Source organism: Pleurodeles waltl, chromosome 1_1 (assembly GCF_031143425.1).
Source record: "Pleurodeles waltl isolate 20211129_DDA chromosome 1_1, aPleWal1.hap1.20221129, whole genome shotgun sequence".
Taxonomy (NCBI): Eukaryota; Metazoa; Chordata; class Amphibia; order Caudata; family Salamandridae; genus Pleurodeles; species Pleurodeles waltl.
Genome location: NC_090436.1, coordinates 957680 through 975118, shown reverse-complemented (window position 1 = coordinate 975118; position 17439 = coordinate 957680). Strand labels below are relative to the sequence as shown.

Here is a 17439-nt window from a genome sequence, read left to right as displayed (position 1 = left end):
ATGGAAGTGTGTATTCTTGGTTTGCTGAAAATCCGTTCATTATTGTTTGGAAATTCACATTTAAAAGTGTACCGTCTGGAATTAAGAGGTTACATTTTTAAGCTAGCTGAACTGTTAATTCACAGATTTTCTATGAGGTCACAAATTCACTGTGTATTTTTGTGAATCCAGTTAAAAATCCATGTGGATTTGCAAATCCAGCTACGGAGTCTCAAATTTGCTATGCTGTGATTGATTGGCCATTACAGAAACATTTCTTTTGTGGTTACTGTTATCTAGCACAGCGCACCTAGCACTGTGTTGAGAAGAATAAAAAACAGTGTGATGGGACCTGTGGCCAACCACTGCTGTGCAGAGCCAAGTGCGAAATAACGCATGATGGCCAGGGTGGCCCTTTTCTCATTATTTTCTTATAGAATTTACAGAAGTCCCTCCAAAAGATACAATTAGAGCAAATTTTCTATAAAATAAGGGGGTAGTTTTGAAATTGAAAGAATGGTAAGCGCTCTATAAAGCTAAAATGAAGAGAGATGTTCTATGAGGTCTCAAATATCTTCTTCATTTCAGTAAGACCTTCTGACATGCAGACTGAAATGCACTTTCAACACCTTTAGCAGACTGCCAGTTAACTCTCTGGTGATCAGCAGTTTTACTTCAGTGTTCTAATGAGCAACTAGAGAGCTAACATTCTATATTTATCACTACAGTGTGGCACACTTGAACGCCATCTTGATATCACCAAATCTGTATAACTGAAAAGATTACCTACTGAGGCTTGCGCAGTAAATGAAGACATGAGGGAGCATAATAATACAAAAATAATCTGCCAGGATGGCCACCTGAGAAAAAAGGGCCCAAAATATAGCACAAATACTACCCAAATGTAGGCCGATGGTAGAAGTGTACAAAACACTTCAGTAAATCATGCAACAAATGGATAAAAAACATAAAAATAGTAACTAGTTTAAAAGCCCTCTGTGGTTAATTAAGAACTCAGAAAATGTGTCCTCATTTTTGCTTTCTAGAGCACTCACCATAATTTCTTTAAGAAAAAGAATCCCCTTATTTTGTTCATTTCTAAAGGAAATAATGAAAGTTTTACAGTTTTCATTCCATCAAGATCACTTAAGGTGTGTCTCACTTTTGTCATAAAAACAGAATGTTAGCGCTCTAGTTGTTAATTAATACACCGTGGGGAGGGAGTAGGAACATTGACTTCAACAACAGAGGGCAAGGGGAAAGAACCAGGGTACGAGGCAGCAAACTGACCCTGCCAGGCAGGCAGGAGGCAGTGGCAGCACAAAGGTCCACGCAGCGTAGGCTGGAGGGGCAACAGAGCATGGGGGCAGGACAGAGGAAGACAGAGGCAGCAAGCCATCCATGCAGGTCAGGTGAGAGAGGCTGTGGCAGCACAACGGACGGTGGCAGGCAGGAGGGATGGGATAGGGGCATGGATTTGGACAATGGAGGTCAGGAGGAAGGTGGGTGCAGGGTAGGCAGAAGTGGTAGTGCCAGCACAATAGACCTCACAGGGCAAGTGGGAGGGCGGTGGCAGCACCGTTGATCATGGAGGACAAGAGGGAGGGGCCAGGCGTGCACATGGGCAGTGGGGAGTGGGGGGTGTACGAAGCTGACCCCGCAGAGCTGGTGGGGGGCAGTGGCAGCACAGCGGACAGTGGTGGGTAGGAGGCAGAGGCATGCCACAGACCATGGAGTACAGGAAGGAGGGGATAGGAGCATGGGCTCGGACTTCGGGGGTAGCAAGCAGTGGCATGGCAGGTGCAAGTGGCAGGGGCAACACAATGGACCATGCAGGAGAGAGAGGTGGCAAGGACTTAGACAAAAAAGGCAAGGAAGATGTGGGTAGGGTCAACAAGTTGAGTGTGGAGAGCAAGCAGGATGGGCAGTGGCAGCACAAAGGACCACACTGGGCAGGAGGGAGCGGACAGGGTACAGATCCGACAACGGAGGGCAGGGGGGGAAATGGCTGGGCCAGCAAGTAACTCACAGTAGAAAGGCCTGCGTGGGAAGGGGCAGCACAACGGACCATGGAGGACAGGAGGGCGTGGGCAGGGGAATGCATATGGAGAAAAAAGGGATGGACAAGAAGGACAGAAGCAACAAGCTGGTCATTTAGGAGAGGCTGTCAGGGGCAGGAAGCTGTCCACAGAGGGCTGGCGGAATGGGGCCAGAGGTAAAGAGATGGTGAACGGAGGGCAGACATAAGAGGGGCTACGGGAGCAATCTGACCATGGCGAGCAGGCTGGCCTGGGAAGGGTCAGCACAATGGAAGGCAGGAAGGAGCAGAGGCATGCACATGGAGAATGCAGGGCCAGGGGTGAGGGCAGGGTTTCAAGCTGACCGTGGAGGGCAGACCGGTATGGTTAGGGACAGCTGAATGTACCACAGAGGGGCAGGCAAGGGAGGCAGGGGCACGCACACAGAGAACAGGGGGTAGGGGCAGCAAGCTGACACTGAAGGGCAGACTAAAGGGGCTGTGGCACTCAGACGGGTAACAAAGGGCAGGCGGGGGGGGGCAGGGGCATCAAGCTTACACAAAAAAAAAACTAGAAATTCCCAGAAAAAACAAAGGTTAAAGTAACGTTAAAGTTAGGTTTTTAAATAAGTTAACGATTAAAAACAAAAACAGACTGAAATTAGCCAGTTATAGTTCAGCGATTGTATGAGATGTCATCATGTTATGAGTGATTTAATATGGGAGGTCATAATCAGTGCATGGCGAGGGCACAAGTTATATTTAGCTTTCAGAACTTCAACTGGCTAATTTCAGTGTTTGTTTGACTTTTAATCATTAGTTTTAACCCATTTCAACACCTAACTATAAAGTGACTTGAACCTTTGTTTTTTTCAGTTAACATAAAACTCCATCAAAGCTTTTACATAAATTATTTCAGTGCTTTATCACATTCTTTGTTTACAAAAATCCTCAAGAAGCTAAATTTGACTTTATTGCAAGTTTCATGCACTCAGCTAACTTTTTGTTTTTGTACTTAGACTGTTGTTGCTGGTTGGTTCAAAAGTCAATCCTTATTTTCAAATCATCCATTAAAATATCCATATTAATTTAATATTCTCTAAAATTGTCACAAGTTAAAGACATTCATATTGTCATCTTATATTTTTTACTTTTCGTTAGAGATTATATTCAGTATGTTATACATTTTATTTCACTGTGTTTTGCACACAGCTTCTCTTAATTGTGATTTCAAATATCTTTACATCAAACAGCGGATCCATGAATGCTTAATAAGATGATGAATATATGAAAAAAACTGAAATACTGGAATCTTCCAATATCTGTAAGACGAGCCAGAGAGAAAGACATTCAGAAACAGAAGAACCCAGTAAGAGAAAGAGGAAGCAAGAAACAGACAAGAGTGATCCACTGGGAGTGAGAATTTGCTTTGATGACCTCTGTGCTGTGGAACTCAATCATGACATGCACACTCCCATCAAGTACAAAATGAGTGCCCCGACCAAATCTTGAATATGTTAATTTATTGAAGAGTCAGTCCTAAAAATGTTACTGGGCAAATGCAGGTTGGATGAACACAGATATCCAAATTCACTAATCTCAATGTTGAAACCATTTATGTGCAGCAACTGGAAAAAAAAAAGAATTCCCCATTTAAATAGGCATCAATGAACACCATATGCCAAAACCCTTGCAAAGGAAATGAATGTGGCTTCTACCTCAGTGAGTCATCAGCTCTAATTTGTCATCATCATATGCACATCCGAAAACAACGGCTAGCACTGCGAATGTAGGGAGAGTCTTAAAAGCTCATTAATCCAGGCAGGCGTTTGGCAAAAGGCGTATAGATGCAATGAATATGGAAAGAGTTTCAGTAAATCATCCCACTTTCATAGCCTTCAGTAAACACTTACTGAAAAGAAACGACAGTGCTGTGAACAAACCATCATCAACTAAAGATGGAAAGAACTATTTATGTGCAATTACAGTTGGAAGTGTTTCGATGAATTATTAAAGCAATCATCTCTTTGACAATTACAACAAAATGATGTAGTTACTGTTGGATGTGTTTCAACATATCTCCAGGCCAAAAGTGGCTTCAATGAACGCTCAAAGAGGAAAAATCATTTAGTTGCATTGAATGTCGGTAGTGCTTTAGTCAGTCATCGAGCATAAGGAGCCGACAGGAAACATATGGAGGAGGAAATAGCTATACCTTCAGTGAATATGAAATGGAGTTTGGTGGCTCATCCTGGCTCAGATACAATTATCAAACCTAAGCGGAGGAAAAAAACATACAATTGCTGTGAATGTGGTAAGAGCTTTAATCAGTTATCCAATCTAAGATGCCATCAGCAAAATCACATAGGGGAAAAACCATACAAGTGCAGTGAATGTGAGAAGAGCTTTGTTTATCCATCTGCCCTAAGGTGTCATATGGCAACACACACAGGAGAGAAACGATACAGATGCACTCAGTGTGAGAAGAGCTTTAACAGATCATCAGATTTAATGCGCCATCAACAAATACACACAGGCGAAAAACCATTCCTATGCCGTGAATGTGGGAAAAGCTTTATTGATTCATCTGCCCTAAAGAGACATTATCGAGTACACACTGGAGAAAAACCATACAAGTGCAGTGAATGTGGGAAGAGCTTTAATAGATCATCAAGCCTAAAGAGTCATAAGGGAACACACAATGGAGAGAAACCTTACAGGTGCAGTGAATGTGAAAAGACCTTCAGTCATTCATGTCAACTAAAGACCCATATGCAAACACACAGCAGCGAAAAACCATATAGCTGCAGTGAATGTGAGAAAAGGTTCACTCAGTTATCAAGTCTAAGATTACATCAGCAGAAACACCCAGGGGAAAAGCCTTACAAGTGCAGTGAATGTGGGAAGAGCTTCAATTACCCATCAGCCCTAAGGATCCACCAACGAATACACACAGATGAAAAGCCATATAACTGCAGTAAATGTGAGAAGAGTTTCAAAAGATTATCAGCCCTAAGGCGTCATCAACGAATACATCCTGGTGTAAAACTATATAGTTGCAATGAATGTGGGAAGAACTTTATTGATTCCTCAGACCTAATGCGTCATCATGGAATTCACACTCTCAAAAAAACATACAAATGTGATGAATGTGAGAAGACCTTCAACAATCTGTCAGTCTTAAGGTTTCACCTGGCAATACATGCTGGAGGAAAACCATACAAGTGCAGTCAGTGTGAGAAGAGCTTTATTTATCCGTCTGCCCTAAGATGTCATATGGCAACACACACAGGGGAAAAACCATACCTGTGCACTCAGTGTGAGAAGAGCTTTAATAGATCATCAGATCTAATGCGCCATCAGCAAATACACACAGGTGAAAAGCCATTCTATTGCCGTGAATGTGGGAAAAGCTTTATTGATTCATCCGCCTTAAAGAGACATAATCGAATACACACTGGAGAAAAACCATACAATTGCAACCAATGTGGAAAGAGTTTTAATAGATCATCACATCTAAAGAGACATCAGCAGACACACACAGGTGAAAAACCATACAGGTGCACTGAATGTGGAAAGAGTTTTGCTCAGTTATCAAGCCTAAGATTACATCAGTTCAAACAGGCATGTGAAAAGCCACACAAGTGCAGTGAATGTGGGAAGAGTTTTCATCAGTCCTCAAACCTCAGAAAACATCAGCAAATTCATGCAGGTGAAAAACCATACAAGTGCACCGAATGTGAGAAGCGCTTTAATAGATCGTCAATTCTAAGGAAACATCAGCGGATACACTCACTTGAAAAGCCCTTCAAGTGTAGTGAATGTGGGAAGAGCTTCAGGGATTCATCAGCCCTAAGGAGTCATGAGCAAATACATTCAGGTGAAAAGCCATACAGGTGTTCTGAATGCGAGAAGAGCTTCAATAGACTATCAATTCTAATGAAACATCAGCAGAAACACACATTTGAAAAAACATACAGATACAGTGAATGTGGGGACAGCTTTAAAACATCATCAGACTTAACTGACCATCAGCGTGTACACACAGTGGAAAAACCACCTAGGTATAGTGAATGGGAAGAAAATTTTAAAGGATCATTAAACCTAAGGACCTACCAGCGAGTACAGACCAGGAAACACCTTTACAAGTGCAATGAATGTGAGGGCAGCTTTAAAACATCATCAGATTTAACTGACCATCAACAAATGCACACAGCAGAAACACTGTATAGGGATAGTAAATGGGAAGCGGGTTTTAAACGACCATTAAACCTAAAGACCTACCAGCGAATACACACCAGGGACACCTATACAGATGCATTGAATGTGGGAGCAGCTTTAAAACATCATCAAACTTAACTGACCATCAGCAAACACCCTTAGCAGAAAAACGTTATAAGTTTAATGAGTGGGAAGAGAAGTTTAAACAATCATCAAACCTAAAGACCTACCAGAGAATACAAACAGGGGACAAATCATAAATTAGCAGTGAATCATACTAATGAATGAGCTTTAAGAGATGACGGAATATAAAAACCCAATGCAAACATGCAATGAGGAAAAACATGCGGTTTAGAGAATGTGAACAGTGCTGTCATTTAAGGAAGCTTTCATAAATTAACGGGTATGCTGTTCTTTATTTCTATCAGACGGCCATCTGCAGGGCTTTGAGAAGGTGCATGTTTTTGTAAGTGAAACATGGCAGAAACATAATAATGCAGTTATATAAATTGGGTCACTGAATTGAAAGTACTTGAATGGTCTGTAGTTTGGTAAAGGCTATCTTTTTTTGGTAGTCTGACCACTCAGCATACAGCTGTTTACACACTGGCTCTCTCCATGCACCCACATCTTCCCCTACCTCCAAAAACTCCACTGGCTTCCCGTACCCAAACATGCACCGTTCAGATTACTTACACATACAAAGCACTACACAGTTTAAGCTCCACCTATCTGCACAATTGCATTAGCTTCCACACCACCACCACCATGCACCTCAGCAAACCTCCTGCTGGCCACTATCTCCCGCATTCGAAGAGCCGGAGCCTGCTGCCGCTTCTTCTTATACCGGACTCCTAAAGCCTAGAACATACTTCCCTTCCACATTAGGACTGCCAACTCAGTCCTGGAATTCAGGAAGAAACTGAAAACTTGGCCCGTCACACAGGACCAGGACAAGGCAGCCGGCAATCCCCCTTCTCTAAAGCGCAAGGACACACTCTCTGGTGAGATGTGACCTTTACAAGTACACTTACTATAAAAATAACACAAAAGATGGGATGAGGGCGAGGGTGGACTCGGGAGGCTGGCGCCAGAGCATTTGAACTCATTGTTCTTGAAGGAATCTGGCAGCAGCCGGGTGTGTCTTTGCCTGCAGCCTGGGAATCACGAGTACCCTCCTGCAAGTGTTACTGGTGCAGCTCACTGGTGTGATACAACACTGCCTGACTCATAATCTGGGCCTTGATGGGATAGGAAATGAGTGTGGATATTGTCCTCAAATTTTTGTGTACGTAAGATATTTTATATAGAAATTACAATTGTGTTTTTTGATCAATGCATGCTTAGACAGGCCTCGAGAAGTCACCAGCATGGCAAATCATATTTTGTCAGGGCGAGCTGTTTTAGGGCCTACTAGCCCCTTCTGGTGAGTTGGCAGAGAACAGGTGTTCTGTTCAAACAGAAAGTGAAAGAGCAATAAAGATGCCTTTTAATCTTGTTTTTAATCTTGTCGCATTACTGTGCGTTCAAAGACAGAAGTCAAATGTCAGGCTATGCCTTCCACAAATTGCTGCTTATTTTATACTGGAGAATGGTGTTTGCTATTCTGACACTAGTGCTAGGCACCCAACATTTAAATGGCTTGTAAATGAATTTTACAGATGTTCCAAGATTTCAGTAGTTAGGAAAGCATTTTTTTGTAATTCGGAAGCGAGATGGAAAGAAAGATTTTAAAATGATCAAAAGAAATCAGAATACTTTAGGAAGTGTTTTGCAAATAATAAATATTTGCTGAAACCCAATTCCCACATATTATTGTTTGTACCTAGATAGTTTTATCAGTAAAACTGCATGTCAGTGGGAACATATGTGGCTGTTTCAATGGAAATTGTGCTGTCTATAAATGACAGTACGCTGCCACATCATGCTTTAGTGATATATTTCTTAAAAGTGAGAGTTTTTAAACATGAGCTGAGAAACATTCCTTCCCCCACCCTGATGTCAGTGATATTAGTGGCAAGTCAGGGGTCATGTGTACTGTACGCATGGGCTAGATTTTTATTATACATGGAGCAAAGGTGTAGCCTATTAAACATATTTCAAGCTGGTCCCATATATAGTAATAAAGAAAAAGGTGACTGTGAAATTGAATATTTGCCTAGGATCATACAATTTGAGACGGATTTATAGTTCAATGGGATTACTGTTAGATCGAATTGGTTATTCAAGTCACTAGACCTGCACGTCTGGTTACATGTTTCTGATTTTTCGAGAGCTGTTAGAATGGAATATCTTTGTCAATATAGAAAAGGGAATTTGGCCTAAGATATCAGGTTGAGTGAGAAGCCACCCATGCTGGAAGCCATAGCTGATTTTGGAGGAATGAACTGAATGCCTCTAACGCCTTGAGATTGATGCATGCTGGAAGGTCAGCCAAGCCGCGTCACGGAGCATGAATTTTAGTCAGGTACATGTGGCTTCATAGAAGTCAGTGAGTGGGACATTACTATGCTCATGTGCAAGCTGTCAGAGGGCTTAGACAGCTGAGTAGAACTTAACGTCAACTGTACTTATAAAGCACACGTTCACCCATGGGTATCTTGGCACTGTGGCACACTTAAGTAGTATGAAGGGTGCTGTAGTAGGTGAGAACCAGCAGTAGGAATGAATGTTTTCAAGACTTTCCCTGAAAGTTGTTAGTTCAGTAAGAGACCAGATAGCTTAAGGAAGAGAATCCCATTCAGTAGGCGCCAACACCAAAAACCTGCGGCCCCCAATTTTCTTTTTGTGCAATCTCAACACAACCAATAGATTTACTGAAGAGGAGGAAGGTCCTGTCACGGGGACATCTCACAGGGACATCTCACAGGGACATCTCACAGGGACGTCATACAGGGACATCTCACAGGGAACTTTCACAGGGACATCTCACAGGGACATCTCACAGGGACGCCTCACAGGGACATCTCACAGGGACATCTCACAGGGACATCTCACGGGGACATCTCACGGGGACATCTCACAGGGACATCTCACAGGGACATCTCACAGGGACAAGGGACATCTCACAGGGACGTCTCACAGGGACATCTCACAGGGACATCTCACAGGGACGTCTCACAGGGACATCTCACAGGGACATCTCACAGGGAACTTTCACAGGGACATCTCACAGGGACATCTCACAGGGACGCCTCACAGGGACATCTCACAGGGACGCCTCACAGGGACATCTCACAGGGACATCTCACAGGGACATCTCACAGGGAACTTTCACAGGGACATCTCACATTGACATCTCACAGGGACATCTCACAGGGACATCTCACAGGGACATCTCACAGGGACGCCTCACAGGGACATCTCACAGGGACATCTCACAGGGACAAGGGACATCTCACAGGGACGTCTCACAGGGACGTCTCACAGGGACATCTCACAGGGACATCTCACAGGGACGTCTCACAGGGACATCTCACAGGGACGTCTCACAGGGACGTCTCACAGGGACGTCTCACAGGGACATCTCACAGGGACATCTCACAGGGACGCCTCACATGGATGACTCAACACACAATTTATTATAAATTCTAGAGCCATCTCTTGAAAGGCTTTAAAGACAAGACTGAAGTTTTTTTAATTGAATACGCTGTGTAGTAAATAGCCAATTAAATCATTTCAGGAGGGGCGTCTGGTACATTCTATGGAATCCTTAAAATCCAGCCTCCCTGCTGCATTCTGGAGCCTTCCAGTGTCACATGTAGGGAAGCCAAGATATGTGCTGTTTGCATCATCTAACCTGGCTCCCATAACCGCCGCCCTGACAGTCTAGTTGTAGAGTCTTGGTCGATCGCAAGATGAACATGCATTCTCAGACCATCCTTATTTTGTGGTCTCAATGAGAACTGTTGGCCAACTAGACCTCATAGGCCTCTGGCAGGAGGCTTCGGTCAGAAAGGTATCCATTCGTGGGTCAGTACTGATTGGTCTGAAGCAATGAGTTTCCATTTAAAACCACAAATTCATTTTCTCTGCATTCCGTGTCAAGTGGTCACCTCTCATCAAGCCACTAACAAGATCTGGAAATCATCAGCATAGTTACAAATCCGACACCCTTCATTAATCAGTCCCTTTCTCATGGGTTGAATATAGATGTCCAAACGTTGTGGTGAAAAAGGTGGCTCCTGTGGAACTTCACAAACCACCTTGATTTCCTGTTCTGCTAAACTGTTCTGCTTTTGTCCTATCCTTCAGAGATTAGGCAAGCCGTTCGTGCGAATAATCTCTGAAATACCTTCAGGCCCTGCACTGCGGAGTAAGATTGTACGGACCACCACGTCAAAGGCTGCGGATAGAACAAGCACAGCTGAGGCGGGATCTTCTTAGGTTCCCTGATAACAGATACAATCGCTTTCAGTGTTATGTGAAGGGTGTAAGCCAGCTTGACGGCGGTCAAGAAAGAGCTATGCAGGTGACTGCTCGTTCCATGTGCTACAAGAGCCTCAGGAAACGTAGCACAATAAGGCAGCAGTGAAACAGAGCGATAATTATTTAGTCCCGCTGAGTTGGGGACCTCCGGGTTGGGGTGTGTTATGTGAAAAGGTTTGACCCTGCAAAGGAGGCTGACATGAAAACAAGCTATCTGATTTTTCTTTATTTGTATCACTTCTGGAAGAGGAACATTAGCCAATGTGGAAACCCCGCAATTTGTTGTTTGTTGTGAGAGTGGAAGACAGTTTGTTGAAGTGCCTGAAGTGGTGCTTGTCTATATTCTGGGGGTGGAGGACACATTATGGAGCTGTATAAGTTGTGCTTGTCTATATTCTGGGGATGGAGAACACTTTGTCAAACTGCCTTAGTTGTGCTTGTCTACATTCTGGGGTTGGAGCTATATTCTGGGGATGGAGGACACTTTGTCAAACTGCCTTAGTTGTGCTTGTCCACATTCTGGGGTTGGAGCTATATTCTGGGGATGGAGGACACTTTGTCAAACTGCCTAAGTTGTGCTTGTCTACATTCTGGGGTTGGAGCTACATTCTGGGGTTGGAGGACACTTTGTCAAACTGCCTAAGTTGTGCTTGTCTACATTCTGGGGATAGAGGACACTTTGTCGAGCTGCCTGGAGTTGTGGTTGTCTATATTTTGGGGGTGGAGGACACTTTATGGCGCTGCCTAAGTTGTGCTTGTCTATATTCTGGGGGTGGAGGACACTTTGTCAAACTGCCTAAGTTGTGCTTGTCTACATTCTGGGGATAGAGGACACTTTGTCGAGCTGCCTGGAGTTGTGGTTGTCTATATTCTGGGGGTGGAGGACACTTTATGGCGCTGCCTAAGTTGTGCTTGTCTATATTCTGGTGGTGGAGGACACTTTGTCAAACTGCCTTAGTTGTGCTTGTCTACATTCTGGGGGTTGAGAACACTTTGTCGAGCTTCCTGGAGTTGTGGTTGTCTATATTCTGGAGATAGAGGACACTTTGTCGAGCTTCCTGGAGTTGTGGTTGTCTATATTCTGGAGATAGAGGACACTTTGTCAAACTACCTAAGTTGTGCTTGTCTATATTCTGGGGATGGAGGACACTTTGTCGAGCTGCCTGGAGTTGTGGTTGTCTATATTCTGGGGGTGGAGGACACTTCATGGCGCTGCCTAAGTTGTGCTTGTCTATATTCTGGGGATGGAGGACACTTTGTCAAACTGCCCAAGTTGTGCTTGTCTACATTCTGGGGATGGAGGACACTTTGTCAAACTGCCCAAGTTGTGCTTGTCTACATTCTGGGGATGGAGGACACTTTGTCAAACTGCCTAAGTTGTCTTGTCTACATTCTGGGGGTTGAGGGCACTTTGTCGAGGCTGCCTGGAGTTGTGCAGGTCACAGCTGTGGTTGCAGTTTGCCTTTGTTTATAAGTAGATGCCTCCTTTTGTTCGGCTTTAGTTTCCAGTGATTGGGACACATCTAAGACACTGGACTTAAGGGAATATCTTAGTTATTGGATCTTAGCTGCCAGCATGCCAAGGAATTCAAAGGGTCAGACTTTAAGGTTAACAGATGCATCTTTCAGCTGTGAGTGCTGTGTCCAGAGACCTTCGAATACCTGGGCACAGCGACTCTGGCCCAGGGCGCCAGCCTCTCGGGGAGCCCCTGATAGAAACAGCTCTGTTCTGCAGAGTCTCTTCCCTGATGACCTTGATTAATTCTTAAGGTTGTTTTAGATGCTGTTTCCTTTAATTAATTTTTAATGTGGGTGATGTGTGATAGTGTATTCCAGGGATTTTGCAGAGATGTGTTTGTTTCATGCAACATCCATAAAAAAAGTTTCTTTTAGATCTAATAAGAAATTTGGGGATGTCACAGAGATTATTTTCAGTAATATTCAAGAGTTTACAATATTGAAAACGCACGTCACTATCCCTGAATATTGGATTTAAACACATGTGTAACTTGGAGATTGTGTCTGTGCACTGTCATTGACCTGAACAAAGAGGGCATGAAAGAGCTGAAATTGGATCATAAGTTCCAAACGGTTTTGGGTGGGCCCCCTAAATATGGCTGGCCCGGTGTCCCCAAAACCTTTAAGATATCGCCGGCTATATTAGATGGTTTGTGGGGTAGAGATGGTTAGTACTATGTCAAGTATTGTAACTCGTTAGTAACATTTACAGGGTAATTAAAACATACTAGTAATGTGTTTAACAATGTAATTACACCCGTGTAAGATTTTTCAGATGCTGTTTGTGAAACAAAGTATAATTCAGAAGGAATGTGGCAGTGGTTTGAGATGGTACCTTCATCTTGTCCTTCCAGGGGCACCCACCTCCAGGGAAACTTCCTCTAACTCTGATAAATGGAAAACTATGGTAGACTCAGAGGCAAGTGAAACCTTTCCATCTCACCTTCCAAGCTTTACAAAGTGACAATCGGAGGCGTGGTTTGTAGCCCTCCGTGCCAGCACATGTTTGTTGGGGAGGTCACTTGTCCCCCTGGTCTGTCTCCGAGGCTGGATCCTTACTGAGGGGTGATGGGGTAGACATAGGGCGCACGCTGTGCACATGTTAAAGATCTGTGGGTGTCCTTTCTGTTACTGTGGCTCTGGAAGGCACCGGCACAGGCTGAGTGTGGAGGACAGGCGGGGATGCCTCAGGAGAGAGTGGGGTGACAACTGAGAGTATTGAGGTGAGACCGGGGCTCGCTGGGTCAGGCTCCAGGGGTTCTCTGGGTTGGTGGCCGCATGAGTGGCACCATGAGGACAGTTTGTGCGTTGGCCAGTATCTATGGCTACTATCTGTGCTAGTATCTATGGTTAGTATCCAGGGCTAGTATCTCTGCTAGTATTCATGGCTATTATCTGTGGCTAGTATCTGTGGCTAGTATTCGTTGCTAGTATCTGTGGCTAGTATTCGTTGCTAGTATCTGTGGCTAGTATCCATGGTAGTATTGATGGCTAGTATCCATGGCTAGTATCCGTGGCTAGTGTCCGTGGCTAGTATCCGTGGCTAGTATCTGTGGCTGGTATCTGTGGCTGGTATCCAGGCCTAGTATCCATGGCTAGTATTTATGGCTAGTATCTATGACTAGTATCTATGACTAGTCTCCATGGTTAGTATCCCTGGTAGTATCGATGGCTAGTATCAATGGCTAGTTTCCATGGTAGTATCAATGGCAAGTATCCATGGTAGTATCGATGGCTAGTATCTATCATTAGTTTCCATGGAAGTATCCATGGCTAGTATCCATGGCTAGTATCCTTGTCAGTATCTATGGCTAGTATCCATGGCTAGTATGTATGACTAGTATCCATTGCTAGTATCCATGGCAGTATCTATGGCTAGTATTTTATAGAAATATCTATGGCTAGTATCTATGGCTAGTATCCATGACCATTATCCATAGCTAGTATCTATGACTAGTACCCATGACTAGTATACATTGTAGTAACTATGGATAGTATCCATGGCAGTATCTATGGGTAGTATCCATGGTAGTATCGAAGGCTAGTGTCTATCGCTAGTATCCATGGCTAGTATCTATGGCTAGTATCTATGGCTAGTATCCTTGGCTAGTATCTACGGAAGTATCTATGACTAGTGTCTATGGCCACTATCCATGACAGTATCCATGGCCAGTATCAATGGCTACTATCCATGACGTTATCCATAGCTAGTATCCATGGCAGTATCTATGGCTAGTATCCATGGTAGTATAATTGGCTAGTATCTATGGCTAGTATCCATGGTAGTATAATTGGCTAGTATCTATGGCTAGTATCCATGGCTAGTATCCATGGCTAGTATCCATGGCTAGTATTCATGGCTAGCATCCATGGCAGTATCTATGGCTAGTATCTATGGCCAGTATCTATGGCCAGTATTTATGGCTAGTATCTATGACTAGTATCTATGACTAGTCTCCATGGTTAGTATCCCTGGTAGTATCGATGGCTAGTATCAATGGCTAGTTTCCATGGTAGTATCAATGGCAAGTATCCATGGTAGTATCGATGGCTAGTATCTATCATTAGTTTCCATGGAAGTATCCATGGCTAGTATCCATGGCTAGTATCCTTGTCAGTATCTATGGCTAGTATCCATGGCTAGTATGTATGACTAGTATCCATGGCTAGTATCCATGGCAGTATCTATGGCTAGTATTTTATAGAAATATCTATGGCTAGTATCTATGGCTAGTATCCATGACCATTATCCATAGCTAGTATCTATGACTAGTACCCATGACTAGTATACATTGTAGTAACTATGGATAGTATCCATGGCAGTATCTATGGGTAGTATCCATGGTAGTATCAAAGGCTAGTGTCTATCGCTAGTATCCATGGCTAGTATCTATGGCTAGTATCCTTGGCTAGTATCTACGGAAGTATCTATGACTAGTGTCTATGGCCACTATCCATGACAGTATCCATGGCCAGTATCAATGGCTACTATCCATGACGTTATCCATAGCTAGTATCCATGGCAGTATCTATGGCTAGTATCCATGGTAGTATAATTGGCTAGTATCTATGGCTAGTATCCATGGTAGTATAATTGGCTAGTATCTATGGCTAGTATCCATGGCTAGTATCCATGGCTAGTATTCATGGCTAGCATCCATGGCAGTATCTATGGCCAGTATCTATGGCCAGTATCTATGGCCAGTATCCATGGCATTATCTATGGCTAGTATCTATGGCTACTATCCATGACGGTATCCATCGCTGTTACCCATGGCTAGTATCTATGGCAGTATCTATGGTAGTATATATGTCTAGTATTCATGGCTAGTATCTATGGCTACTATTCATGACAGCATCCATCACTAGTACCCATGGCTAGTATCTATGGCAGTATCCATTGCTAGAATCTATGGTAGTATATATGTCTAGAATGCATGGCTAGTATCTATAGCTAGTATCTATGGCTAGTATATATGGTGTATCCATTGGTAGTATGATAGTATATATGGCTAGTATCTATGGCTCGTGTCCTTGGCTAGTATCTGTGGCTAGTATATATGGCTTATCCATTGCTAGTATCTATGGTAGTATATATGTATAGTTTCCATGGCTAGTATCTATGGCTAGTGTCCTTGGCTAGTATCTATGGCTAGTATCTATGGCTAGTATCCATGGCTAGTATCCATGGCTAGTATCTATGGCTACTATCCATGACAATATCCATAGCTAGTATTCATGGCAGTATTTATGGCTAGTATCTTTGGCCAGTATCCATGGTACTATAATTTGGCTATGTCAGTTGCTAGTATATATGGTCTAGTATCAATGGCTAGTAAATATAGCTAGTATCCATGACAGTATCCATGGCTAGTATCAATGTTTAGTATCTAAGGCTAGTATATATGGCTTATCCATTGCTAATAGATAAGGTTGTATATATGTATAGCATGCATGGCTAGTATCTATGGCTAGTGTCCATGGCTTGTATCTATGGCTAGTGTCCATGGCTTGTATCTACGGCTAGTGTCCATGGCTTGTATCTATGGCTAGTGCTTGTATCTATGGCTAGTATCCATGGCTTGTATCTACGGCTAGTGTCCATGGCTTGTATCTACGGCTAGTGTCCATGGCTTGTATCTACGGCTAGTGTCCATGGCTTGTATCTACGGCTAGTGTCCATGGCTAGTATCTATGGCTAGTGTCCATGGCTTGTATCTACGGCTAGTGTCCATGGCTAGTATCAATGGCTATTATATATGGCTTATCCATTGCTAATATTTATGGTAGTATATATGTCTAGAATCCATGGCTAGTAAATATAGCTAGTATCTATGGCAAGTATCCATGACAGTATCCATGGCTAGTATCAATGTTTAGTATCTATGGCTAGTATATATGGCTTATCCATTGCTAATAGATAAGGTTGTATATATGTATAGTATGCACGGCTAGTATCTATGGCTAGTGTCCATGGCTTGTATCTATGGCTAGTGTCCATGGCTTGTATCTACGGCTAGTGTCCATGGCTTGTATCTATGGCTAGTGTCCATTGGCTTGTATCTATGGCTGGTGTCCATGGCTAGTATCTATGGCTGGTGTCCATGGCTAGTATCTATGGCTAGTGTCCATGGTTTGTATCTACGGCTAGTGTCCATGGCTAGTGTCCATGGCTTGTATCTACGGCTAGTGTCCATGGCTTGTATCTACGGCTAGTGTCCATGGCTAGTATCTACGGCTAGTGTCCATGGCTTGTATCTAAGGCTAGTGTCCATGGCTTGTATCTAAGGCTAGTGTCCATGGCTAGTATCTACGGCTAGTGTCCATTGCTAGTATCAACGGCTATTATATATGGCTTATCCATTGCTAGTATCCATGGCTAGTATCTATGGCTAGTGTCCATGGCTAGTATCTATGGCTAGTGTCCATGGCTTGTATCTACGGCTAGTGTCCACGGCTTGTATCTACGGCTAGTATCTATGGCTAGTGTCCATGGCTAGTATCTATGGCTAGTGTGCATGGCTTGTATCTATGGCTAGTGTCCATGGCTTGTATCTATGGCTAGTGTCCATGGCTTGTATCTACGGCTAGTGTCCATGGCTTGTATCTACGGCTAGTGTCCATGGCTTGTATCTACGGCTAGTGTCCATGGCTAGTATCTACGGCTAGTGTCTATGGCTAGTATCTATGGCTAGTGTCCATGGCTTGTATCTACGGCTAGTGTCCATGGCTAGTATCTACGGCTAGAGTCCATGGCTAGTGTCTACGGCTAGTGC

General features: G+C 43.5%; 2 protein-coding genes across 7 annotated transcripts in view; one reads left to right on the top strand and one right to left on the bottom strand.

The window, feature by feature from the left end:
* LOC138246242 (zinc finger protein 845-like) overlaps positions 1-7715 on the top strand; it is a 28670-nt gene extending 20955 nt beyond the window's left edge. For all 6 annotated transcript variants that reach the window (XM_069200959.1, XM_069200693.1, XM_069200867.1 and 3 more), the window contains exon 3: positions 3250-7715. In XM_069200959.1, coding sequence (XP_069057060.1) covers positions 4190-6355 — 2166 coding nt within the window. In that variant the 5' untranslated portion in view covers positions 3250-4189 and the 3' untranslated portion in view covers positions 6356-7715. The remainder of the gene's footprint in view (positions 1-3249) is intronic.
* Positions 1-17439, bottom strand: part of LOC138291575 (uncharacterized) — a 649831-nt gene that overhangs the window by 71892 nt on the left and 560500 nt on the right. Inside the window, exon 16 of the mRNA XM_069230320.1 lies at positions 5793-5848. Within this exon, the coding sequence (XP_069086421.1) occupies positions 5793-5848 (56 nt within the window). The remainder of the gene's footprint in view (positions 1-5792; positions 5849-17439) is intronic.